The 27,958-nt window shown below is 35.2% G+C and overlaps 2 protein-coding genes across 4 annotated transcripts in view; one reads left to right on the forward strand and one right to left on the reverse strand.

Annotated features, from left to right (window-relative positions):
• VPS37A (VPS37A, ESCRT-I subunit) overlaps window positions 1-27,692 on the reverse strand; it is a 37,563-nt gene extending 9,871 nt beyond the window's left edge. Inside the window, exons 1-6 of one of the 3 annotated variants that reach the window (XM_025049906.1) lie at window positions 27,670-27,692; window positions 16,481-16,555; window positions 14,610-14,724; window positions 13,922-14,022; window positions 2,106-2,331; window positions 625-695 (exon numbers count right to left, since the gene is read on the reverse strand). In XM_025049906.1, the coding sequence (XP_024905674.1) occupies window positions 625-695; window positions 2,106-2,331; window positions 13,922-14,022; window positions 14,610-14,654 (443 nt within the window). In that variant the 5' untranslated portion in view covers window positions 14,655-14,724; window positions 16,481-16,555; window positions 27,670-27,692. Of the gene's footprint in view, window positions 1-624; window positions 696-2,105; window positions 2,332-13,921; window positions 14,023-14,609; window positions 14,725-16,480; window positions 16,556-26,922; window positions 27,370-27,669 lie in introns of those variants that run through there. The other 2 variants (XM_006916422.3, XM_015592844.2) reach the window with 2 other exon arrangements.
• The window catches only part of CNOT7 (CCR4-NOT transcription complex subunit 7), a 17,219-nt gene continuing 16,633 nt past the window's right edge, over window positions 27,373-27,958 (forward strand). Inside the window, exon 1 of the mRNA XM_006916423.3 lies at window positions 27,373-27,592. The gene's annotated coding sequence lies outside the window, so the exon portion shown is untranslated. The remainder of the gene's footprint in view (window positions 27,593-27,958) is intronic.

Raw genomic sequence — 27,958 nt, forward strand, 5'->3', positions numbered from 1 at the left:
AGTCTTAGTAATAGCAGCTTTATGAGTATTGTAAACCCTCAATGGGGGTATAAAAGATGCAATGCTTCCCAAAGTTGAGTGGCCACAAAACATGTTTTTTCATGATGCATCTTAAAGAAGCAGTGTTCCATGAATAATGGTATCTTAAACTTGACTATTACAAACTTCTTTCCCAGAAATTTGAATAAATTTGGCTCTGTAAAAACACCTTGCTATTACTTTGAGAACTTTATTTTTCTATGTACAAACTTCTATCTACTAAAGGAACAGTGAAAAGGTCTAATATAGGCCAAGATATATTTTGAAATTTCCAGGGATAATGTATTCAGAAATAATTTTCATTAGACTTTAAGTCCACAAGAGAAAGGATATTGTTATCCTGGTGACTATTATATCATTCCTAGCATCTATAAAAATCCCTGAGTATGTACTTGTCACTCAGTAAATACAACCTACAGACATAAAACAGATTTATAAAACTTCCCCACTAAGACAACCATAATTTAGGAGCAGTGAGCATTTAAAAAATATTTCTGTTTAATATGGATATGAAAATGATAATTTGGTTTGTATTTACAAACAAAACAGACAACGAATACCAACATTATTTTCCAAGTTTTTTACCTTAGTTCTGAGAGTTCTGGAAATACATCAGGGACATCTGGCATCTTGTAACCAAAACCATTTTGGCTTATCTAAAAAGAGTTTGAAATGTCATTAAATTTCAGCCATCTTTATAACTGCTGATTACCTACGAAAGTAATTTTTAATGTACTACTTCCCATAACTGTTTTCAATATCACTTCTTCATCTTCTCAGTTTACACTATCCTTACTTACCTGTCTTTGGGGATCATATGCACATTCTCTTTCTTGGGCACATTCATGGTTGTAAAATAAATCTAAGGACATCTGTGACAAGTGTGAAGAATTATCTGTGTGGATACACACACACACACACACACACACAAATTTGTCTCAAAGGAATTAAGTATAGGAAAACAGTAAGTTGGCAAAAGTCTGAATAGTTCCATAAGTAAGTTCAATGAGACAACAGGGTAGATAAGGAATAGAGTATCTGCTGTTTGAATATAGATGATTTTTTAAAACTAAAGAACCATGAAAAGGTCTCTTGTAATTCTGTTTATACTATTAACTGTAGTTTATTCATAATATTCAATACAATGGTGAAAGATTTTAGAAAAACGAAGTCCACTTGTGCCTATACTCTGAATTATTACAAATGCTAAAACTAGTAAAGTTAGATATAATAAGGCTTTACAAGTATTACTATTGGTGATATTCACTAAGGGTTAAAAATGAAGGTTTTTAAATCACTTTATGTTTTATGCACAAATATTAGTCTCTGCTTCAGTAATATCCCACATGGTAAGTTATCAGCTAATTAAAGAATGTACAATTTTGAAACCAATGGGACACTTGAAGCCATTAGCATGATATAATGGACCCTCCACGGTCTGCTTCTCCTATGTGATCACTTCTTACACCCTTGCCTAAATCCCATGTGAGAACCAGAGAGATCTTTTATAGGCAGCTTCACAAATATGCCATTTGGTTTATGCTTACCCCACTTGTTAATGCTATTGCCTCTTCAAAGAATGCTCTAAACAACCCCTTGTCGTCCTAGCAAATTCATTACCATCTATCAAAATCTTGCCTCAAAGATGAATTCACTCACCATTCATTCATTCATTCCTTCATCAGCCTCATTTTAACTGAGCACCTAATATATGTATCAGGCATGATTTGAGGCACTAAGTATAAAGTGGTGAAAAAAAAGAATCACTTTTTTTTATAAAGACATCCCTTCTAGTTCCACCTTGGCCCCTGGGAACTGACCATTCCCTAAACTGTGTCTTCACCATAACTCCAGACTATTTCTTCTACTCTACTGGAAGGGCCTTATTTACAATTATATGATTATATACTAGTCATCTATCTTGAGTCTGTTACTTGCATTGCAAATGTGATTTAATCTTTTTATCTTTTGTGCCTAACTTGTGCTGGCACAAGGAGACATATAAGTGTTTGTTAACTGAATGAATGTTTCAAGGGTACAAAATATAGATAACTGAAGATACCAACCGGTGCTGAAGTGTCTGTTGTGGGAACAGGTAACGGTAGATTTGAAAGGATGCCAAATGAAGGTGCAGCAGGCTTGGCTGTTGAATAACTTGTCGTTGAAGAAGAAACAGTGTCAGCAACAGATAAAGCACTGATAGTTCTGTTAGCTTCTTGTGGGGGATATGGAGGAAGAAATGGAAAACCCTGAGAGGCATAAGGAGGCATCCCACCTGGGTTACTATATAAACTAAAGAGAAAGACAAGAGAAACATTAGATTAGAATTTAGGAGTAAATTTATAAAGCAATGGTCGGATGCTATAGATGGAATCTGTTTATGGCAGGTGATATTATAATTACGTAAATAAATTAAATATATAAATTGATAAAACTTGAACCCCCAAAAGAAAATTTTGGTTTCCATAAAAAAGAAAAATGTTTTAGAAAACATACTATTCAGCTTGCCACTAGAAGTGAACAGAAAGGTCACATTTGAGTTTTGAGTACTCCACTGACGTCAATCTATCTTCACAGAGGAAATGGAGAAAAACATTTAACCCAGAAATGTATTCAAATAGAGGTTAGTGATTTCACTATATTTTGCAAAATATGACTGAAAGTCAAATTGATTTTCTAGAAAATTTTAAAGGTAAAAGTATCAATGATCTAAAAAATGTTAAAACAAAAAAACAGATACATATAACGAAAACATATATTAGAAAAACTGGAAAAGTAGGATGTACTTGGGATTTAATCAAAGAACAATATGTATTTTTACAAGACAATAATATTGGTTTCAGTTCAAGATGGTGACGTAGGATGATCCTGAACTCACTTCCTCCCATGGACACATAAAAATTTCCTCTGAGGGGGAAAAAAAACCCTAAAAACCAGCCGAGTGCCTTCTACACATCAGGCAAAGAAAAAGAACACAATGAAGTGAGCAGGAGAGGGTGAGATTACAATCTTGCCATAAACCACACCGTTGGCACAGTGATCCATAACTGGGAGAGGACTCAAAATCCAGAGCTTCTCCCCAAGAAGCAAAGGGTTTGAATCTCGTATTAGGCACCACGACTTTTAAGACCAGTCTCTGGAAGACAAATCCCCAAAACATCTAGCTTTGAAAATCACAAGACCTACAAGGTTATAACAAACTGAGAAACAGCTCTTAAAGGGCTCACATCTGGTGCATGCTGGTTTTGCAGCTGTTTCCCAGAGGATTCCCCTGGTTTGCCTGGCTCTGGAGGCCAGGGGAGCTTTAGTTTCTGGGTTTAATGAGATTGTAATGGTTAGAGAGACAGTTCTTGGCTGACTACCACCCCTAAGACACTGTACAGACAGCAGAAATACTCCCCAATGCCCCCCGACCTCATCTTTCTGTGAAAGAGGTTTATGTGTTTGTCCAGGGGCAGGCTTCAGGTTTGGCACATATCAAGAGGCTACAAAGGTACTCTTAGGTAACGTAGGTGGTGGATGCCATCTTCGCACTTTCTCTCTGCCTCTCTACAGCTTGCTGGTATCTCTCAGAAAGGAATGTATATGTTCATCTGGAGCACCAATTGTTGAGACTGCCGCCAAGGGAAGCCCTCCAGATCGCTAAAGTGTAGTGGCCAGCAGGACTTAGGCTTGCTGTCACACAGAACTATATACATTTGCATATTTTAAAAGCTGCCGCCTGAAGATCTGGCTTCCAATCAGTTGGAATCTAGGTGCTGACTAAGATCTAACCTTTTGGGACATGGACAGGTCTTGGCACACCCTGAACTACTGTTAGCTATTAAAAATATAATAGGCTACCTGGACAATCATAAGGTTTGAGAGATAATCAAGAGATAGGGTAAGACCTGAATGATAAGGTTCATCTCCTAGTCCAATCTTTAAGACTGGGAGAGATGACTTTTATCTTATGCATAGAAACCAACTGGAAGAGCCAAACGAAATAAAGAAATATGTTCGAAAAAAAGAAAAAAGAAAAACCCAAGATAAAACTTCAGTGAAATGGAGAGAAGTAATTTACCTGATAAAATGTTCAAAGTAATGGTTATGAAGCTGCTCATGGAACTCAGAAGAATGAAGGAACACAGTGAGAACTTTAACAACGAAATAGAAAATACAAGTACCAAATAGAAGTCACAGAGATGAGGAATATAGAAACTTAAATGGAAAATAAACTAGAGGGGTTCAACGACAAATGGGATGAAGCAGAAAAAAGGGTCAGTGAACTCAAATATTAGGGAGTTGAACTAACCCAGTAAGAGAAGCAAAAAGAAAAAAGAATGAAAAGAAAAAAGTTGTAAATGAAAAAGAGGCTCTGTAATATATTTGACAAGTTTAGTGACCAAAAGTAAACTCACAGGGTGATCTAATCATAAATTCCCAACGGGGGTGGTCATGGTAGGTAGCCCCAGGCCTATAAAAGATTTATCTTTGTCTTAACTATTATTCTTATACATTTAGGCTAACACATCTTTGAAATGCCAAAAGTAATCCTCTTTTTCAGACTCCTCAGAGGAATAATCATTCTCAAGGGAGCAGCACAGAATCTTGCTAACTGTCCTGTAATCCAATAGAGATTTTCCTGCCTTGCTTTCTCCTGCCTTCAAGTAATCTTCCTTATGTTCCATCCTTAGTTCCAAATGTGTAAAAAGAACTGCAAAAACAGTCATTTGTAAGAGCACTTAAGATCTTGCTTTCAGGCATGTTATCAGCTTGGCTCACATAACTCTTTAAAAAAATTCTCTACAGGTTCGGAAGTTCTTATACCAACAAAATGAAGATAGCTTAAAGGTTTAAATGGGGCAACAAACAAACTAATATTCACATTATAGGGGACCTAAAAGGAGAACAGAGGGAGAAAGAGGAAAAAATAAAGCATATTAGAAAAAATAATGGCTGAAAACTTCCCTAACCTGGGAAAGGACACAGACAGGAAGATCTAGAGAGCCTAGACAAAAAAATATGAACCAAAGAGACCCACAGCAAGACACATTATCATTAAAAATCAAAAGTAAAAGGATAAAGGATTTGAAAAGTGGCAAGGATAAAACAACGTGTTTTGTATAAGAGAACCCCAATAAGACTATCAGCAGATTTTTCAGCAGAAGCTCTGTAGGCCAGAAGGGAGTTGCAGGAAAAATTCAAAGTGTTAAGAGCAAAAAACTTCAAGAATATTCTACCCAGCAAACTTATTATTTAGAATTGAAGGAAAGATAGTTTTGTCCAGACAAGCAAAAATTAAAGGAGTTCGTTATCACTGAAATGGCCTTACAAGAAATGTTTAAAAAAACTTTAAGCTGAAACGGGTGCTAATTAGTGACAAGAAAATATGTGAAAGTATAAATCTCACCGGTAAAGGTAAATATATAGTAAAGTTAGTGCATTATCACTTATAAAACTAGTATGAAGGTTAAAAGACAAAAGTAGTAAAAACAGCTATAACTACAATAACTAGTTAAAGGGGACACAATATAAAAAGATATAAAATGTGACAACAAAAAACAAAAAATGGGGTGGAGAGGTGGAGTAAAAATACAGAGCTTTAGAAAACATTCAAACTTAAGTTATCAATATAAAACAGACTATAAATATAAGGGGTTATATGTAAGCTTCAGGGTATCACAGAGCGAAAACCTATAGTGGATACACAAAAGATAAAGGAATCTAGCATACCACTAAAGAAAGTAATCAAACCACAAAGGAAGAGAGTAAGAGAAAAAAAGGGAACAGGGAGAAACTACAAAACAGCCAGAAAATAATTAACAAAAATGGCAGTAAGTACATACCTATCTATAATTACTTGAAATGAAAGTGGACAAAACTCTGCAGTCAAAAGATAGAGTTGCTAAATGGATTAAAAAATAAGAACCATCTATATACTACCTACAGAAGATTCACTTCAGATGGAAGGACATACACAGACTGAAAGTGAAGAGACAGAAAAAGATATTTCAAATGAAATCAAAAGAAAGCTGAGGTAGCTATACTTATATCAGACAAAATAAACTTAAAAAAAACAAAACAAAGAGATAAAGAAGGCCCTTACATAATGACAATGGAGCCACTCCAACAAAGACATATCATTTGTAAACATTTATACCTTGAGACAGATGAAAATAAAAACAGAACCAAAACTTATGGGATGCATCAAAAGCAGTTCTAAGAGGGAAGTTCATAGTGATAAAATGCTTACATCAAGAAACAAGAAAAATCTTAAATAAATAACCTAATATTACACTTCGAGAAACTAAAACAAGAAAAACAAAGTCCAAAGTTAGTTAAAAAAAAAATAAAAAATAAAAAAATAAAGGAAATAACAAAGATCAGAGGGAAAATAAATAGGACTAAAAGACAATTAAAAAGATCAATGAAACTAAGAGTGAGTTCTTTGAAAACAAAATTGACATGCCTTTAGCTAGACCTACCAAGAAAAGAAAAAGAGACCCCAAATCAACAAAATATAAATGAAAAAGGAGACAAAAATGATACCACAGAAATACAAAGAATCATAAGAGGCTACTAATAAACAAGCATATGCCAACACACTGGACTACCTAGAAGAAATGGAAAAATTCTTAGAAATGCAAACTACCAAGACCGAATAAGAAATAGGATAGACCAATTATGAGTAAGGAGATTGAATGAGTAATCAAAAACCTCCCAGTAAAGGTATGTCCAGGACCACATAGCTCCACTGGTGAATCTTACCAAATATTTAAAGAATTAATGCTAATCCTTCTCAATCTCTTCCAAAAACCTGAAGAGAAGAGAACACTTCCCAACTCATTATGAAGAAAGCATCAATCCTAATACCAAAGCCAGAAAAGGACACCACCAGAAAACTACAGACCAATATCCCTGATGAATATAAATGTACAAATTCTCAGAGTACTAGCAAACTGAATTCAGCAGTATATTAAAAGGATCATTCACCATGATTAAGTGGGATCTATCCCTGGGGTGCAAGTATGCTTCAATATATGCAAACCAACCAGTGTGATACAGCACCTTAACAGAATGAAAAAAAAATATTATCATCTCAGTAAACACAGAAAAAGCACTTGACAAAATTCAACATCTATTCATGATAAAAGACTCTTAACAAATTTAGTATAGAATATATTTTGACATAAAAAGGGCCATATATGATAAGCCCACAGCTACTATCATACTCAATGATGAAAGATTGAAAGCTTTTCCTAAGATCAGGATTGAAAGCTTTTCCTAAGATCAGGAACAAGACAATGGTGCCCACTCTTACCACTCCCATCCAACATAGTACTATAAGTCCTTGCCAGAGTAATCAAGTAAGAAAAGGAAATAAAAGGCAAGAGAATTGGAAAGGGAGAAATATAACTGTCTCTATTTGCATATGACAAAGTTATATATAGAAAATCCTAAAGACTTCACCAAAAGCAGTTAGATTTAATCAATGAAATCAGTAAAGCTGCAGGATACAGAATCAATATACAGAAATCTGTTGTATTTTTATACACCAGCAATGAATTATCTGAAAAAAAAAATAAAGAAAGAAAATGATCTCATTTACAACTGCATCAAAAATAAAAATTCAGAAACCTATGAATGAATTTAAACAAGGCCAAAGACCTGTACACTGAAAACTATAAGGCATTAATAAAAAAGTTGAAGACATAGAAACAGAAAGATATCCTGTATTCACAGATTGGAAGAAATACTGTTAAAATAACTATACTTCTGAAAGTAATCTACAGATTCAATGCAATGCCCTGCAAAATTCCAATGGCATTTTTCACAGAAATAAAACAAATAACCCTAAAATTTGTATATCACAAAAGACCCCAAATAGTAAAAGCAATTTTGAGAAAGCATAACAAAGCTGAAGATATTATGCTCCCTGATTTCAAACTATATTACAAAGTCATACTAATCAAAACAGTACACTACTGGCCTAAAAACAGATTAGGTAAATAGAACAGAATAGAGAACTCATCAATAAACTCACATATATATAATCAATTCATTTACCACAAAGGAGCTAAGACAATACAATGGGGATAGGACAGTCTCTTCAATAAGTGGTACTGGGAAAACTGGACAGCCAGCCACATGCAAAAGAATGAAACTGGACCACTATCTTACATCACATACAAAACTTAATTCAAAATGGCCTAAAGACTTGAACTGTAAAACTCTTAGAAAAAAACATAGGCAGTAAGCTCCCTGACACTGGTCTTGGCAATGATTTTTTTTGATCTGACAGCAAAAGCAAAGGTAACAAAAGCAAAATTAAGTGGGACTACATTAAAATAAAAAGCATCTGTGAGCAAAGGAAACCAACTCAATAAAAAGGCAACCTAGGGAGAAAATATTTGCCAATCACATATCTGACAAGGGGTAGATATCCAAAATATATAAAGAACTTGTAGAACTCAAGAGAAAAAAAAATGATTAAAAAATGGGCAAATCTGTCTGAATAGACATTTTCCAAAGAAGAAATACAGATGGCAACAGGTGAACGAAAAAATGCTCAACATCACTAGTAATCAGGGAAATGTAAATCAGAACCACACTGAGACATCACCCCACACCTGTTAGAATGGCTATTTTTAAAAAGACAAGTACTGGTGAGGATATGCAGAAAAGGTAATCCTGAGCATTGTTGGTGGTAACGTAAATTGGTGCAGCCACTATGGAAAATATGGAGGTTCCTTAAAAAATTAAAAATAGAACTACCATATAATCCAGCAATTCCACTTCTGGGGATTTACACAGAGAAAATAAAAACACTAACTCGAAAAAGATATATGCACCCTGAAGCATTATTTACAAAAGCCAAGATAGTGAAACAACCTAAGTGTACATCAATGGATGAATGGATAAGTGGTATGTATATACAATGGAATATTATTCAGCCATAAAAGAAGACAATCTTGTCATTTGTGACAACATGAATGGACATGGAGGGCATTATGCTAAGTATAATAAGTTAGGCAGAGAAAGACAAATACTGTATGACTTCACTTATATGAGGAGTTAAAAAACAAAAAAAAAAAACAAGCTCATTGATACAGAGATTGGTGTTTGCCAGAGGTGGGGCCTGGGAATAGATGAAATGGGTGAAGTGGGTCAAAGGATAAAAACTTTCCATTATAAAATAAATAAGTCATGGGATGTAATGCTTAGCATGGTGACTACAGTTAATAATACTGTATTGTGCATTTGAAAGTTGCTAAGAAATTGATCTTAAACATTCTTATCACAAGAAAAAATATTTGTAATTATGTACAGTGACAGATGTTAACTAGACTTATTGTGATTATTTCTCAATATATACTAACATCAAAAATTATTTTGTACACCTGAAACTAATATGTCAATTATACATCAAAAAACAAAATAAGTATTTACATTGAACTTTTTTCCTCTTAGAGAAGTTCAGAGAGAACCTAAAATAATGGGCAACTCAGGCTTATCTAAATACCAATATTTTAATTAACACAGTAAGTTTTATATGGATCATTCACTCTTGCATTAAGAAAAGACTTATGTTAGTTTTAAATAAATACTAAATGCTAAATATTCCACTTTGTATTTGTCATATAATAAGCAATTTATTTGATCTTTGACCAAGTTCCTGGCACAAAGCTCCTAAGACCTGGTAAATGACAGGAACCTTATTTGTTATTAATTACACCAGAGTTTATAATAAGGTAACTTAGTCTGGGTTCCTATGTAGTCTCAGGATGCTGTTGGTCACCAGAAAGACCAAGGAACAGAGGGTTGGAAATTTTACCTCTACCCACTGACCTCAAGGAAGAGGCTGAATGCAGATTAAGCTTTATAAAAGCTCTTGAACAATGAGATTTGACAAACTTTCTGGTTGGTGAATGCATCCACATGGCAGGAGAACCTCATGTACTCAGGACACTCCCAGACCTTGCCCTATGAACCTGTTCATCTGGCTATTGATCATTATCCTTTATAATAAACTGATAAACATAAGTAGATGTTTCTCTGAGTTTTGTGAACCACTCTAGAAAAATAATCGAACCTAAGGAAGGGTTATGGGAACCTCTGACTTATAGCCAGTCAATCAGAAGCATAGGTAACAATCTGTGGATTTTCAATTGGTGTTTGAAGTGGGGCAGTCTTGTGAGACTGAGGCCTTAACCTGTGGGATCTGATGATATCTTTAGTTAGATAGCATCGAAATTTAGTTCGATTGTAGGAAATCCAGTTAGTGTCTACTGAGAATTAGACAATTACTTGGTGGTATTGGAAAAAAAACATATTGGAGTACTGAAACATATTCCAAAATATATAAAACAAACAATTTTTAAACAGGAGTGCTATTATTTTATTTAATGACATAAATTAACACGAGTTGGAATTATGTTGGAAGAAAACATCCATCACAGATTTTCAAATGTAAATAATACTAAAATTTATATGGAAAAATAAGCAAGAATAGAAAGAAAAGTATCTGAAAAAGGAGTGCAAAGAGAGATTAGCCCTGCCACATAGCAAAACAATTATGAAACCTTATTAAAAACTTCAAAGCATAATACTGTCTAATGGATAAACAAGTCGATGGAACTGAATATAAAATCCAGAAAAAGCCCAAACACATGTAGGAATTCAAATGTAATAAATGCAGCATCTCAAATAAGCAGAAAAAAAATCAGTCGATAGTGTTGGGACATCTGGAAAAAATTGTATTGAAGCCAGATACGAACTAAATGAATCAAAGATTTAAATGTTTAAGGAAACTCTTAAAAGAAGAAGAAATCATTGGGAAATTAAAACCTTGAGGTGGGAAAAGACTTTCTCTGATCTGAAGTTCAGAAGTCATAAGAGAAAATAGTGATAAATTCCATGACATTAAAAACACATACAAACAAATAAAACTACACAACAAAGCCCATTCTAAGTAAAGACAAATAACGTATCTGGAAAAAATTTGAAATTCATGTCACAGACAAAGGGATAACTGACCTAGTATATAAAGAATTCCTGCAAACTGATAAATGGCTAACAACCCAATAACAAAATGTAGACTAGAATAGAATATACAGGTTATGAAAAGGAAAAAAAAAATCTCTAAATCATAAAAAGGGATGGTCAACTTCATTGCAGTAAGATAAATATAACTAAAATTACACTAACATACTTTCTGCTTATGAAATGGCAAAGATCCATTTTGATAATATACCGGCAGAGGGTACGGGGAAATAAGCATTATGTATAGGAGTAGAAATCAGTACTACTCTGTAGAGCAATTTTTTTGCAATATTTGTCAAAAATTACAAATGTGCATACCACTTTGAGAATGTAGCCAATAATATTTTACCCACATTTGGGTAAAATATTATTTTTAAAAGTTATTCAATGCAGTAATGGTGGCAAAGAAGAGTGGGCCTTTTAGGAACGATTAGAAACAACAAAAATATCCATCAATAGGAGTCTTGCATAAGTAAATTATGGTATATCCGCAAACCAAATACTTTGAGGTCATAAAGAATAAGTGCTTTATACACCAACATGGTAAGTTCTCAAAACCATACCATTTGGGGGGAAAAAAAGACAAGGTAATAGTGTGCTACCATTAGTGTAAAAAAGGAGGGAATAAATATATGTACATATTTCTTTGAATGTGCATAAAATAGGTCTATACTTTGAATTCTACACATTTGTATGAATTCTATGCATACACACCCAAACAAACAATTTGGGGTATCAGTGAGAAGAAAAAATAAGTTGCAAAGAGAAAAGAAGTGGCAGGGAGACTTTTCACCTCATACTCCTCTAAATTTTTTAATTTTAAGCCAAGTAAATATATGATCAATTGAAAAAATTAAGCTAAAAAAGTTTTCTAATAAGCTTGTTTATTTCAAAGGACCTCTTATCCTTTATCTTAAAACTTTACTTTTATCCAAAGGTATATTAGTGTTAAATGTAGACATAAATTTCTTAGAAACAATATGATCAACATGAGAGAATATTTGTATTATCTTTGAATTAAAGTCTTAATACTTCTGAATCAATCTGCTTATTTGACTTCAGTAGCAGGTACAAACTATAAAATAATCTAGGAGATGCATCAAACTTGCTTTTTAATAATGTGCACTGTATCAAAGAACTTATCTAAAATGGTAACAAGTAAATTTGTTGGCTTTTATTTTTCAAATAAAGTGAATGAGTTTATATCTAACCATGACAGAAGACAGGAAACAGTTTTTAGATAAAGAATATCAATGAGGCTCATGGCTCCAGGACATAGACACAATAGGCAAATATGAGGGCTGGGATTGATGTACCTAATGAATGGAATAACCTAGCTAAGCAGCTGTCCAGGCATTATCGAAGATGCTGCTTGACTTTTGAATAAGAAAAAGTTCTTAAGTAGGAGGACTAGGCAATAAAGCCAAGAAATATTCTGGAAAGAAGAAATAAAAAGAGCAACAATAAATGGCATCATCATGCAGTTTCAGAGCATCAAAGATAAAAAAAAAAGTTATAAAGGATCAGAAATCAAAATGCCATTGGACATCTTAGGAACAACAGCCTATATGTAGACAGCAGAGATAACAGAAAGACAGCATTCGCTTTCAAAATTCTGAGTGAAAACCACTTCGACTTTGAATTTGAACTGTACCAATTATTAAGTGTGAGGGTATATTTTGAAAATTTTAAAAATGTCTCAAAATTTATCTTCCAAGCATCTTGTGGCATATTGTTTTCCAAAAAATGTCCACAGCAATATTTCTGGTCCCATTTGCTCTTCCAGAACCTTGCCATTCTGCTATTAAGAGGAAAAGCCTATTTTCCTTCCCTTGAATGTGGTAAAGACTTTGCAATTGCCTAAACAAATCAAATGTAGCAGAAAAGAATGACTGCAGCAGCTAAGTCACTATGACTTTCTCATAGCTCTCTCTGAGGATGCTCCTTGTAGGATCCCAGGCAATATGTTGTGAGGAAGCCCAAGCCACAGAAAGAAGACACATTTAGATATTCTAGCTGATATCTCAGGTAAGGCCTCTTATGAGCAGAGCAGAGAAGAGCTCTCTCTGATGAAATCTTCCTGAATTGAAGATTAGGGAACAAAATAAATGTATTCATTGTTTTAAGTAATAAATTTTGTTGGCAATTTGTTATGAAGCCTTAATAACCAGAACAGATTTTAGCACCTGGAAGCAGAATGCTGCTATGACCAAAAGAAAAGAAAACAAAACAAAAAAAACTAACACGAGAGTGGCTTTGAGAATAACCAGAGGTGAAAGCTAGATGTACCTTCAGGAGAGTGTGAAAGACTGAAGGGCTTCAAAGAGACTGTTAGGAAAATTTAAAAGTTCTAAAAAAACAAAACCAGTGGAAAAGTGGAAGTAATGATTAACTCCAGAAAAAAGCAAAGAGTTATACCACAGGAAAATGTAATCATGATAAAGTATTTGGCTCAGCAACAGAGAATTTTTAGAGTCAAAGTAATAAAACACCAAACACAAATTTAAGTAAAAAGTATAATATAATTTCACTGAGAAAATAAGGGGAAAGGAAGGTTTGTGAAAGATAACTAAACTCCTCATCAATCATAATGAGGTTTATAGATAATATCTAAAAATGAAAGGATCAAGAGCTAACAGTCTATATAAATTATTCAGAAAAGGTAAATATGAGAAGCATTTAAAAGAAAACACAGTTGCCTCTGAAAAGTATGAATGTATTTTTGTGAAGGTGGGGATGTGGCGAGCAGAGGAGTGCCTTTTAACATCATTTGAATTTTTAAACTATATTTTGATTACTTTGATTAAAATAAGTGAAAATAAATATATACAAACATTTTTGTTATAATTATACTTACTATGGAAATGCTGTTGAAGTAGGAGCTAAAACTGGAGGATTCTTCCAAAACTCATCCAACAGACTCTGAATAATTTTTCCAAGATCTGAGTGCATTGTAAACTGAAAGTAACAGTAATACAGAATGATCAAAATCCTTTTCAGAAAAATAGTATAACATCTCATTGAGATAACTTCACTCTAAAACAGTATTAAATCCCATTTTTGCAAGTCAAGAATTAAATGGAAAGCAAAGGATATTGTGTCAAATGAACATATTAGCAATTTATAACTTATATATGTTCTAATAGAATTAATACCATATATCAAGTTAAAAGTCTAATCAATAATGGAGCTGAAACATTTTCACACTTCAGTATTTACAATAATTTGAAGGTTCAAAGGTAAATACTGAGAGTATATTAAGTTACAGTCCTTCATGTTAATCAATCACATGCATATCCAGAGAACTTTAAGGCATATTGAATTTTATCTCTTCCTAACGACTATGGAAGATATACTTTGAACCAAAGTTCTAACATCAATAGGTCCTCACCACTGAAAAACAGCCTTTCTATCAGTACTACTATGCACTGTGAATTTTTTTTAAAATTATTGATTCCAAAACAAGATTTTAAGTGCACTTTAGATTTCTAAAATATTTAGTAGAAATGTTATATTACTCTGAAATAAATATACCATAAACATACATTGTTTACTAATGGAGAGGTAACATACACTCCTTGTTTATCCATTAAATGATGTCGTATTGGTGGATAAACACTGATCACTGGTTTTTCCTGAGGAAATTGTGGAGGGAGCAATCTGGTAAAGGTAGAACAAATGAAAAACAAAGACAACAAATGTTACATTATATAGTCATAATTCTAAAACAAAGTTAAAAGCAAATTAAATTTTTCATACTTTCATTAGGATTAATTATTCAGCAGAAAGATGCACTCTGGCAACAAGATTATAAAGTAATGCCCACACAGTAAAACCTTCTTAATGTGGAATATGGATACCCTGAATTACAGAATATTCTTCACACCATGCTAGTTAATTGCATTCAAACACAGTATACCTAGCATACAAAATCTCGAAAATAAGATCAGGCATTTGTAGCAGGTGAGTCATATTAACTTAGTCTGGCTATTTATTGGACCACAGGTCCCATGTAATTTTCTTGTGGTTTTCCTACTTTTGAAATGCTGCCAAGAATTATTTCACTATCTATAGACTTTTTAAAGAGTACATGGATAAAAATGAAAGTATCTGTAGCTGTCATAATGCCTTAGTTCTATATGGCTCTTTTCTACATGTCCCGATTAAGTCATCTCTCCCAACTTTGAGGTCAATAATCACATGGTTCAAATAAAGAACAGCAAATTCTCAATAAAAAAAAGGTGAAAATCTTAACCTTTTTTGAACTATTACAAATTTAAAATTAGAGAGCGAACCCCGTTTTCCAAATCTCCTCTAAAACTTAGAAAAATATGTCTCTCTAAATTGCCTCTCTGTTCCTCTGTTGGCTCAGAAAATAATTTCCTGGCAGCAATGTCAAGAAGAAAACTGGGTCCTTGTTGGCTTCTCCTACATAGCTCTACTTAGGGCATTTGAAGAGAAATAAAACTACTTCATTTGTATAGTTGAAAATGTTAAACTAGTTTGGTTAAAAAAGGCAATGAATGAAATGGCCTTTGGAGCCTACTCAAACTGAGTTTGTATCATGACTATGCTATTCACATCTGTCTATAAATGTGCCCCAATTTTCAGGGTTACTATAAGGATTTAAAAAGTTCCTATATATCAAGATAACATAGCATAATGCTTTAATTCACTCATTTAACTAGGATTTAATTAGGCCTCCTATGTGCAGGCACTATGCTAGGCAATAAGGATATGAAGATGAATAAACCATGGTTCCTGTCTTGAAGTTAGGTGCATTTTCTCCAGCTCAAACACTGGCTCTAGCAACCAGCAATCTGAGGTAGTAACCCAATTCTTTCATACTAAAGACTAATAATTGCACTTGAGGTTAAATGAGTACTTCAGCAATCACTTTGTCCAAACTTTCCTCTTTATAACTTAATAACCTCATGATTATATTTTTAATGTTTTTTCTTTAAAAATAATCAGATTACATTCAGCCTTGAACTTTCTTGTTGTTGCAGTATACCTGATTCTGAAGACTAAACTATTTTTAACTTTTTTCTAATGTAAGGGTGACTATATCTCTAATGGTTTTCCATACATGATCCCTTTTTTCATCATTACTCATTCATTCTATCTCCAGTTAAGACTTTAGTGAAAATCGATGAAACTGATTACAGTACTAATGATTATTACACCTTTTTATTCCATTTCCTTTTATAGTTTCTTTCTTACAGCGATATATATTACAATAGCTTTACAAAATTTTTATTTTACAAAATTGTGTAACTTTGATAAGTTATAGTTACTAGAAAGGGCATATCTGAAATCTGTTTGAACACTTAACTTCTAAAATAACCAAGAAACAAAATAATAAAAATATTTTTTAAGTTTTATTACATAAAAAGTAGGATACAATTCTACTCACATATTAATGTTAATTGTCAGGTTGTTTATGGTGCATGGCAACCTATATTCCACATCTTTCTGTATTTCAGCTATACTGTAGGAGAAAATTTGAGAAAAAAAAATTTACCTGAAGTTATAAAAACATTAATGTTAAAAACAAATGTTAAATGTTTTTAGAGCCTACTAAAACTATTTTTAGTTTTAATCACAGAATCTAGAGAGCCAATATAACTTGTATCTTGAGGGACAAATGATCACAGAAAGGTCTATCAAATAAGAGCAACAATATTCTGAGATATCCAAGTATGTGTGGGAGGTGGGTAGATGTTGAGGTAAAGAGGCAAAAAATAATTCTTGTATTAATGCTAGACTATCACTTTATCTAACTCATCATTAGAAGCAATTGTGAACTCTCTAGTTAACACAGGTCAGCAAGACATCTGATCTGGGTTCTGACTATAACTTTGCTACTAACCAGCTGTGTAGTAGACAGCTGGGGCAGTCTGGGTCTTAACAGCTTAAGCTTAAAAGTCTGGATGAGATGTCCCCTCAGTCTTATGATAGAGACTGCTGGCTGCTTTCCAAAAACAGACTTTCCCCTTCTTCCTAAGGAAGAGAAGCCTGATTTTATTCTGAGCATCAATCTTCTAGTCTGTCTCGCAGCTAGTTGATGCTATGACTTAAGTCCCAGCCAATAAGATTTAGGGAAGTTGTGGGTTAGAATTTTCAGAAAAGCATATTAAAGGGGAACAAAAAAAACTGGTATAAGCCTATTTGCCCTTCCTGCCTGGATCTCATAGCTGGACTTTTAACAGCTCAATTGGACTATGAATGAACCTGAAAACAGAAGCCAGGCACTAGGGAGAGCTAAGCAGAAAGAAAGAAGTAGCTTGGATCCTCGATGACTATGCAGTTATTAAACTGAATTTCTTCTTATGTGAGTGAAAAACAAACTTATCTTGCTTAAGTTACTATTTTGGGAGTCCTTGTTACTAGCAGTTGGATATAATTGACAACTACTCTAAGTCCCTTATACTTTAACATTCTATATTCAGAATTTTATTTTATTAACAGCAGGCATACATTATTACAAGTATAACTTGCAAACTAAATTTGCGGGGACTCACTTGGAACCCTAACATTCATAATATTTCCAAAAAGAAAAATGTTAAGTAGTATTAATGAGTTATAGTTACAAGGAAGCTTAATATTCGAATGGAGATAAACTTTTTCAAGCATAAATATCCTTGAAAGATCTAGCATTTACTTAATAATTTACTTTTTATTCTTTTGGCTGCATCAAGAAAACCTTATTTTCCTCATTTTTTTGACTATTACATTTTTTGGCCTTCTGATAAAAACCTACCCTATAGAATATGTAAATTTCAAGTAGCTTGAAAGGTTCAAAAGTGTTGAAATAAGAATTATGGAGGTCATAGGTATTAATAAACTTTCTCCTCTGATATCCATGGAATGGGTTTATGACTGAGAAGAAACAGCTAAGAGACTCAATAAGCTATCCAATATTAGCACTTAAAATTTTTATCAAAGTTTCTCCTTGGGGATCAAGTTTGAACTAGGATACTGACAGCCTCTTCAGTTGTATGAATACCACATAATCAATATAAAGTTTTTTTAAGAGTTTTATTCCTCTATGTTATCTTAGGACCCTAAGGTGTCATTGCTTCAAGGCAATACTGGTCACAAAAGCATCCACCAGTTCAAAACCAATTAGACCATCTTAGAGATTAAGAGCATGACCTTTTAAGTTGCGCTTCCTGGCTCAAATCCTCCCCCTCTACCACTTACCTGTGTGGTCCTGAGCAAGTTATTTAACCTAAGCCTTATCTCTCAAATGGGAAATGGGGATGTTGCAAGCATCCATCTACCTAAATGAGTTGTTAGATTAAGTGAGATAATGCACAGGAATACAAAAATCACTCAGGAACTCATATCCCCAAGATAACTATTGCCAACATACTGATGTATAACCTTCATGGACCAAAAAAGGGGTTCTATGGAAAGTAACCTCAAGGCTGATCCGATTATAAATTCATAACTGGGCAGGCCATGGTGGGTAGTCACACTCCAGGCATACTTCTTTACCAAAAGGCTTATGTTTGTCTTAAGTCCTGTTTATTGTTTCTGTGCATCTAGGTTAACACAACTTTCAAATGCCCCTTTTCAGACCCCTCAAGAGAGCACATAATCTTAACTATCCTGTAATCCAGTCCGTACATTGCTTCCTCCCACCTGCATGTAATCTTCCTTACATTCCCTCCTTAATTTCAAATGTATAAAAGAAACTGCAAAACTGTTATTCTCTGGAGCATTTGAAATCTTGCTCCCTGGCATATGTTGTCGTTTTGGCTCAAATAAACTCAAAGTTCTCTACAGGTTTGGATGTAAGAAACATCCAAACCTTCTAATCTTCTTTCTACATTCAGTCTTATTTAAAACAAAAATATAATTATACTGTATATAATTTGTTACAAAATTTAAATAACCTGCCATTAATAGTTTTATTTTCTAGGTTCTCTGAAAGAAGTGAATTACTGCAGTTTTACCTCAGTGGCTCGGAATCTGTTTGGGACTAAAGAAAGCTGGAATAATAGATAACTTTGTTAGTCAGTATATGATTAATTGGAATCCTCATTTTTTGATAGTCCCTAAAACTGTAAACAGACTTTGAAATGCAAGAGGCCCTAGTTATAGTTAAAAGATTCCTTTTGTAGAATGATCATTTATCTCCTACTTCATATTTTGTGTAAATTTGGATTTCATAAGTAAGACTTGGTTCAACCGAATAGTACCATATATCCAGGATTTTTCAAAGAAATGGAAATACAGTGATGAATACAGTATGGTCTTTGCTCTAAAGGGGCACATGGCATGAAGAGAAAGTCAAGTAACTATAAAAGATAAATTCAAGATACTGATATGCATTTCCCACAGTTTGAATAACTCAAAGACTTTTCGGTGAACCTTGCAAATAAAGGATTTACATGTAAAGACAGTAGAAGGAGAATGCATAACTTCCCTTTCTCATCTAAATCCCCAAAAAATATCAAAACAGACTTTAAAAAAGCAAATCTCTAGCAGGGCAAGAAGGCAAATAGTAACATAAGCAGAGAAAAATTTTGAGGAAACTCTGAAAGATAAAAAAGATGGGATTAGATATAAGGAAAAAGGAAGAAAAAGATAGTAAATACAGGGACTACTGACATTTCAAAATATAAGACCAATGCAAAGTAGGAACAGCTTGAAGGTCCTTCAAGCCCTTGAAGCAAATCAATGCAAACCAAGAGTGTGGAGGGCAGAGCAGGAGCATTTCTCTAAGTAATGAATGAGAAGCTGCACAACAACAGGTAGGCTAGAACACTCTCCTCTTTTCCTTGCTTGTTCAAACCAGCAATAAGATCTGTACCTGGAATAACACACTGAGGTAGCCTCTGACGCAGCAGTGCCTTAAGCTACCAATTCCTAGGAAGTCGCCATTTCTGGAAGACAACTGTCAGCTTGTCCCACATTAGAACAAGTTATTCTGTTTCATTCATCATCAGAGGTAGGCTGTGATAAACAGTTAAGTATCCACAAACAAGTCAACAAGGAATCTCAATACAGAAATGAACGCATCAAAAAGGTTTGAACAAAACAAAACCATGCAAGGCATACACCAAACTCAACAAGCACAAAATACAAAAACTCAAGGAAACAGTTAATTGGGTGAGCAAAGACTATAAATTTGTGTAATTAAAAATTTCGGAGGAACTAAAGAAAATAGCACTTGCAGTCATACACACACACAATGGTTGATAAGAAAATGAAAGAGAAACTGAAAAATTAAAACAGCTCAAATGAAAGGTTGGGATATGCCTCATACTATATCCTTCTCTTGGAGAACACTGATGTACTCTACCATGTTAAAGGCTTTGAGAAATACTAAAGTAAACTGATTGATTTTGTCTGTTTTCTAAATCTATTTAATATGTTCAACATATTTCACATTTTTTGAACAATGTTCTTGTAGAACACATAGGCTAATGACAGATATGCAAAGAACTACAGGAACACAGAAGAAAACACCTAACCTAAACAGGGTGAGGGGTGGTGGAGTCTTCTAGAAAAAATATAACTGAGCTACATTTAACAGTAAAACTTAACACTCAGGGAAATGAAGTGCACATTTTGGAGGCATCACCGTTAGACAAGCTTCAGATATGAAATAACACTGGTCTCTAATGTCTCAATATCCTTTGTCATTAAAGAAACCTTATATTCTCTGTCAACACCTTTCCATCAGTCATATCACTCTCTTCTATGACAACTAGGTATTAAACTAAGGACGGTGGACATTTCTGGGCAAGAGTTAGGAAACTACTGGAAGGAATAACATGCTCAAATTTGAATTTTAAGATTACTCTGGCAGCCATGTGGAAGAAAAAATTAAGGGAAGAAGACTGGAGGCAGAGAGAATAGTTAGAACCCAGCAGTATTCGGACTGGAAGACTGAGTGAAAACAGGATGACCAGGTTTTTGCCTTAGGTGAGCTGACAGTAGAGACAGCCTGGAAGGAGTTGAGAAATTGGAGGGGAGGGGGAGATGTGGCTGGTCTCAGTTAGCAATGGAGAAATTACTGCCTGTGTGGTAACTTTTTTTTTTAAAGTAGGTATGCACTGATACTACACTAGGGGAAAATTAACTAGAGATAGCACCTGAGCTGTTATGATCCATTTAGAAAAATTTTGCTTAAATATTGACATGCTTTATTGTGTCACATAGTCTACAATTATAACTTTTAATCACTGGTTATAAATAGACTACATGATTTAATGTATCAAATTAAAATTCACTTAACTATGGGGTTGTTTGAAATACATAACTTTAAAGTTCACTTATAAGAGCTCATGGTTCATTTATAGTCATTTGTAGATTTCTGTAGCTTCAATAAGCTAAGGCATAGCAGATTCTTGGATTTTTTTTTTTAATTGCAACAAGTTAAGGTGATTTCTTTCCGTAAGGAAGTTTTAATCCCAAATACCTACAGTTGTTAGATAATGTACGTGAATGAAGGCAATTGCTTGTAGTACAACAGGGAGTGACTGCAAACTGGTAAAATGGCTAAGAGGCAGCCCAGTAAAGGGAACAGCTACTCTTCAACTCAAAGCCAATGTTACCAAATCGTTCCAGATCTTTCTATTTTAAAAGAAAAGTTGGAGGGCGCAGAGCACATATAGGAAATCTCTGTACCTCCCAGCTCAATTTTGCTGTGAATATAAAATTTCTTTAAATAATAAAGTCTATTATGTTAAAAAGCTGGAAATTCAGAAATTTTAATGAAAAATCTCAAATTATGAATGTTGGCAATGGATTCCTTTTTTTAAAAATATAATATTACAAAGGTTAAAACACATTTACATATCCTCTCATTGCAAGTTTGTTGTGTTATCAAATTTGTGAGTCTTTATGAGCTGATAGTGACATCTATAGAATGAAAGGTATGGAATTTAGACTTACTCAGAAACTCATGAGTTTAGAAGAAAAAGTCTTATGCCTATGAGTGAGGGGTTAGACTTAACAGCTATAGGATAGAAAACTATACAATAACAGACCTATAACAAGGAAGTTATAAGGCTAAAGGTTTGGGTAATCAGAAAGAACAATGGTATCCAGGGACTGGCAGCAAAAGAAAATCCCAAAGTAATTTTTAAAGACTATAGAGATTGGAACTATTATTTTTAAGATACAAAATAAAATAATTGCCATTTACAGAGTACATACTGTGTGTCAGATAATAGTCTAGTTTGTTTACATGTATTATATCTAAAATCCTTCAAAATAGGTACATTCCATTTGTGAAGAAACTGCTTTCTGAATTTTGTGGAATGGACCTGCTTTCTGAATGGAAAGTCAGAGGTAGTTCTGTCAGAGACAAATGAGCTGTAGGTAGACTTGTGAGGAATTCATAAACAATAAGCTAGCGCTAGAAGCATGTAGGTCAAGAGGCAAAGGTTCCAGGCACACTGATTCTATGCAATAGAAAAAGGAATATGATTTATAATATGTTTACTATGTGTCAGATACTCTAATAAATGATTATATATATTACTTAAATATCAACAATCTTGCACGATAGGAATCACAATTCCTGATTTTACAGATGGGGACTGGAGGCTCAGAGAAGCTGAGTAACTATACAAGAGGTCATGTTGCTAGTACACGTTAGAGTCAGAACTGGAATTCATGAGTTGATTATAAAGCTTTCATTCATTTAAGTCAGGCTGCTTTTCTCAATATCAATAATTGTGCTACTTCTATTTATGTTGCTCAAATTCATTTTGTTTTTTATCTCATACATACATCAAGAAACCTGAGGAATCAAGACTTTCACTGCTGGACAGGGCATTAAGAATTCAGGTAGTCAGTTCTCTCACTTCAGCCCATTTAGGTTATGAGAACATCCGAGATTGCACTGCCTGTTAATGACACATCAGTATCGCCTGATTTAAGACTTAGGGCCTCTTTCATTAAGACTATTAGTCATACCAGCATTAAAAAAAAGGCAATTCTAATAAACATAACTCCCAAATTAGATATTCTTGTTGGATATAAAATAAAAATAGCACCAGAATTACCATGTACTTGATTATTCAAATGAATGCAGAAGTCCTTTACTTGAGAGAGTTAATCTCCCTAAGTAAAAAGTAATAAAGGATTACTATTGTATAACTTTAGATTTACATAGTTAGTAACAGGTAATTACCATTCACAACATAGCTTCAGGTTGTGGTTTTGGAACAAAGGATATAAAAAAATAATAAAAACATATGCTAATTAACTTTAGATATTGTGAGAGGAAAAAATCTACAATAGTTAGGATGGTAACTGTTAAGATCATCAGTTTTTAATAGTTCCTGATTGCAGGTGCAATGCAGGAAAATACTTATCAGCTTCACTTTTGAAGAATCTTTAAATAGTGGATTAGTATCACCTGGGGTATTTTCAACTGCAAGTAATTGAAAACCCAGATTGAAAGTGGCTTAGTGAGGGGTTATTAATCTTATATAGCAAGAAGTCCAGGGGCAGGAAGGTTCCAGAATTAATTTAGCATCACAACATCATCAAGGACATTCCATCTTTCTACTCTACCATATTCAGTAGTAGGTCTGTCTTCCTTCTTAATCCAAGCAGTTTCAGATGTCCTACGTAACAATAATATCCAAAACATAAGAAGCAATTCCTTTTAGCATCTCTATTTTGAGCAGCTCACCAGCAGAATTCTCCAACTCCCACTGATTCTTAGGTTAAGAATCTTGCTTTTAAAATAACTAACAGGGGTAATGAGACCACCATCACTGGCATAAACAATCATTATTTACCTACTGGGGTTGACAGAGCATAGCCTCCATAAAGTATGTGGCCTTGCAGACCCAGAACCCAGACAGATAAATGCAGATGTTCTCTCAAGAAGTCAGGGGAAATGAGTTTGAGTGGGGGACCAACAGTGTTCCTTAGAGTGAGCGAGCTTTAGGAAGTAGAAGAAATAACAGAATTAGTTCCACTCCTGCCTAGGAAGTCAGGAATTTTAGGTGGTAACTTAAATACTTAGATGACTGTTATTCAGAAGGTGGGATATATTACTTGAGCCTAGTGTACATAACTTTCAATTTCCATTTTCACAGCAAACTTATTATTATGCTTTGGTTAAACACTTTTTTTGTCATCTATGACACTTTCTCATTTGCCTTGCCCTGACTTAGATGAGGAAATATACACAAAATTCAACTTTTAGGAGAGGCCTGAGGAAAATGAGGAAGAATTTAAGGTAACAAAAAATGAATTTATATTCATTAGAGAAAGGGAATTAAATAGGCTCTTTCCTAAAGTGGATTTTTTAAGATTATAAGTTGTTAAAAGATAAGAGTTGAAAGGTAGATGAGAAAATGGGGTGGGGAAAGGTTCTTAAGGAGGGCAGAAAAAAGTCAGATACTTTCACCATCAAGAAAGAGCTGTCGACCTTATATTTAGAGAAGGGATAGATATGAAAAATGAGAAAGGTGCACCACATAAACAGGATATTGATATTCATAATTTAAGAAGTTTTTGTATTATTCACTAAAACAATGGTCCTCAACCTGGTGCTCCTATGAGAATCTAATGCCTGATGATCTGAGGTGGAGCAGAGGCGGTGATGCTAGTGCTGGGGAGCGGCTACAAATACAGATGAAGCTTTGCTTGATTGCTGGCTGCTCACCTTCTACTGTGCGGCCAGGTCCCTAACAGGCTACAGAACATTACTGGACGTGGCCTGGGGCTTGAGGGACCCCTGCACTAAAATATCATTCTAAACATTCTTTCAACTTTTGCAGAGTGCACCTTCAGCATAACCAATCACAATGCCCTTCTACGCAAAAATTTTTAGTACGTGTCATAGTATACTGCAGATAATTATTTTTACTAGCTTTAAAATGTCATTAGTTAAAAGGGCAGACTTAACAAAAATACGTGTATGTCATTTTTTTCTGGAATCATACCATTCCTTGAAAACTGGAAATACATGACCTACTTAATTGTATCCAGAATTATCCAAGTTTAGATTATAAATGTGTAATATTTCAATAAATAAAACTTCAAGTATTTTTATAAAAGATCTTTAAAAAAGAGTACTTAAAATTAGATGTTTATAACACTGTAAAATATGTAGATAATATCACATGCCCAATTATATATCCATAATTTCTGGCTCAAAAAATACATAAAAGGATCCTTTCTGCATTTGACTCAGTATTTACTGATCCTCTTAAACCAATTCCAGAACTCCTTAGATTAACAATTCCTGCTTTAGAATGTCACCTTACTTAAGAGGCCGAAAATATACATAATAAATTTCAGATCAATCACTTCTCATATTTACCAGCCTTAGCAGCCAGGGGCTTCGCAATATTTCAAAAATTCAACTCCAACCTCCAAGAATAAAAATTAGTCAGCAATGACAATATTTAACAGAATATACTAAAGGCTTAAAAGCAATTAATTCCAAAGGTGTGGTTCTAAAAAGTATTTTGGCAATAGTAGTACTAGTTTAGTATATAGTCTTCCAAGGTGACACCTTCGAGGGGGACAAAATCTTGTTATGTTTGTTAAAAATGAATCATCTTACTTTAAAAGCATAGCATGTAAGAGTAACTCTTACAGGTTAGTATAGAACACTATTTAGAAAAAGATTGACTTGTAGGAATTCGGTGAACTTAATTTTCCAAAAAGAAAGCCATTAGATCAAAGAGCATCCCATTCTTTCCTGTTAAATATCACAAATCTTCACCTTTTGAAAGTTCTGAACAAGCAGAAGAATTAAAGCAAAGAACCAAAAAAGATAGCTAAAGTTCAATCAACAATTGGCCTCATTTTAGCAAAATTGATTTTGCAGTAAATTTTTTTTAAGTCTAATTTAAAACTATTCTACACTATAACTTGGTTGGAAAAAATTAGTGTAACAGATAAAATGGCCCCTAATAGTTTGTTCAACAGGACTTAATCAATTTTATTATCTCAGAATATATTTTAAAATGTATGAAAAAATTTTAAAAAGAGTTAGGGTTGAATATTAACATCTTCACATTAAAATACAGGCTGTAACACCATTAAGTAAATATACTTCCATAATTCATATAAAGAGTTCTAATTTCTGAAAAACATTAGAGGCCAGAGATATTTGCAATATAAAAGGAGGCAGCAAACCAGATTACAGTAAAAACAGCTGAAATCACTTGAATTGCAAAATATTTCTAATTTGACCACACTGAAATGAAAAACGCATAGGAAAACAATAGAACAATCAGGAGGAATATAAGATAATTCCTGAGTGTGGGAACAAGAATAATAATCAGGAATGTAGAGACTGGTAGTTGCCAGATACGGAGAGGTAGTTGGAACACAGTAAATCTAAAGAGATCTAAGAGGATTGAGTATGTCACTCCCAGAGAACTCGCTGATAAAAACTTGGGCTTCCCTCTCCTTTGCTGTTGCAACATTTCCCCCTGCCCCCACAAAAACTGTCCACTCTTTGTGAAACTTGGATATTACTCTTCACAATTCTTTTCAGCCAAGTACAATATTTTATCAATTTGGCCAAAGCGGCAATCAGTGGGCAAAGAGAAAGGTGAGAAAGCAGAACATAGAAAGGGACAGACTATGAGACAGATTACAGTCAGAAGCGATATGTCAGGAGGGATGAGCAACTCAAAATCAGAAAAGGTGAGCAGTGGTGGAGCAAGAGAGAAGAACGGGGGAGGGTCCGGAGGAAAATCCTGAATATGGATCAGAGATGGGAGAGCAAGCGTGAGACCCAGGACGAACCCAGGTGTATCAAAATGGGGCAGCTGGCGAGGAGCTCTGTGATTATAACCCGCCCTCCCTCCCGCCCTACTTTTTCTTCCTGAAAGATAGGCAGTGACCAGTCACCTGGAGTGTGAGTTCCGAAGGGACTCGATCAGGCGCTGCTTTTGCTGCTGAAGGCTGGTGAGGCCACCGGGGGACCCAGCTGCGGAGGAGGAGGCGCTCTTGGTCAGGGGGAAGAGCCAGCTCATCCTCCAGGGGTCCCCGGGCCCGAGGCCCTAGACGGCTCTGGCCTGCTTCCTCTCCCAGCTACTCAGCCCGGCGGTTCTCGAGCGACAGAGGAGCGGGAAGGGACGCCTGGGGCCCAAGTGCTGGGCAGCCGCGTCTTCTCTTAAGCAAGCCCGGCTGAGGGTCTTCGAGTTTTGGGGGTCACACTATGACTGCGACCAGCTGGAGGGAACTCGCCGCCCGGGACCGGGAGCCCTCCTTCGCGGCCCTGACGCCAAACCAGCTAGTCAGGCAACCTGACCGCCCAGCACTTTACCACCCCAGCCTCCGTCATCTGCGTGCCCCGCCCCCTCTGCGTATTGCGTCATCATCTAGCGCCCCCGCCAGGACGTACGAGAAGCGACGGCGCAGCACGGTGCGGAGCAGCTCCTGCTCCCCTTTCCCCCTTGTTGGGCGAGCGGTGTCTATGGGGCATCCGCTGCCGCCGCCGCTACCGCCACCGCCACCGCCGCTGGGTGCTGTCTCTATGGCGAGGAGGAGGAGGAGGAGCGCGAGCTCAGTGACACAAGTAGATCTTGCTTCTGCCGCAGACCTTCTGGGGGAGGGGCGGGTTGGGGAAGTAGAAAGGGGGTGGGGACGACAAACCTGAGAGTGTGCGCGATGGCGCCAGCTGGAGCGCAGCCGGCGAGGGGAAGAGTTGGGAGGCGGATGGAGCGGGGGAGGGTACTGGGCCTGGGGGTATGTCTGGGGATTAGCGCGGAGTGATGACGCAAAGGCTTTGTACCTGGGGCTTCGGTGTTGTGGGACAGAAATTCAGGGTTGGAGGGCAGTGGCTACATCCACAGCTCCTCGTATTGCTTCATGCAGTAGAGCTTGAGAATCAATCTGGCCCCAGTAAATGGTTATCAGCACCTTCGTACTGGCTCTCTGCCAG

The sequence above is a fragment of the Pteropus alecto genome, unplaced genomic scaffold (genome assembly GCF_000325575.1).
Source record: "Pteropus alecto unplaced genomic scaffold, ASM32557v1 scaffold24, whole genome shotgun sequence".
Taxonomy (NCBI): Eukaryota; Metazoa; Chordata; class Mammalia; order Chiroptera; family Pteropodidae; genus Pteropus; species Pteropus alecto.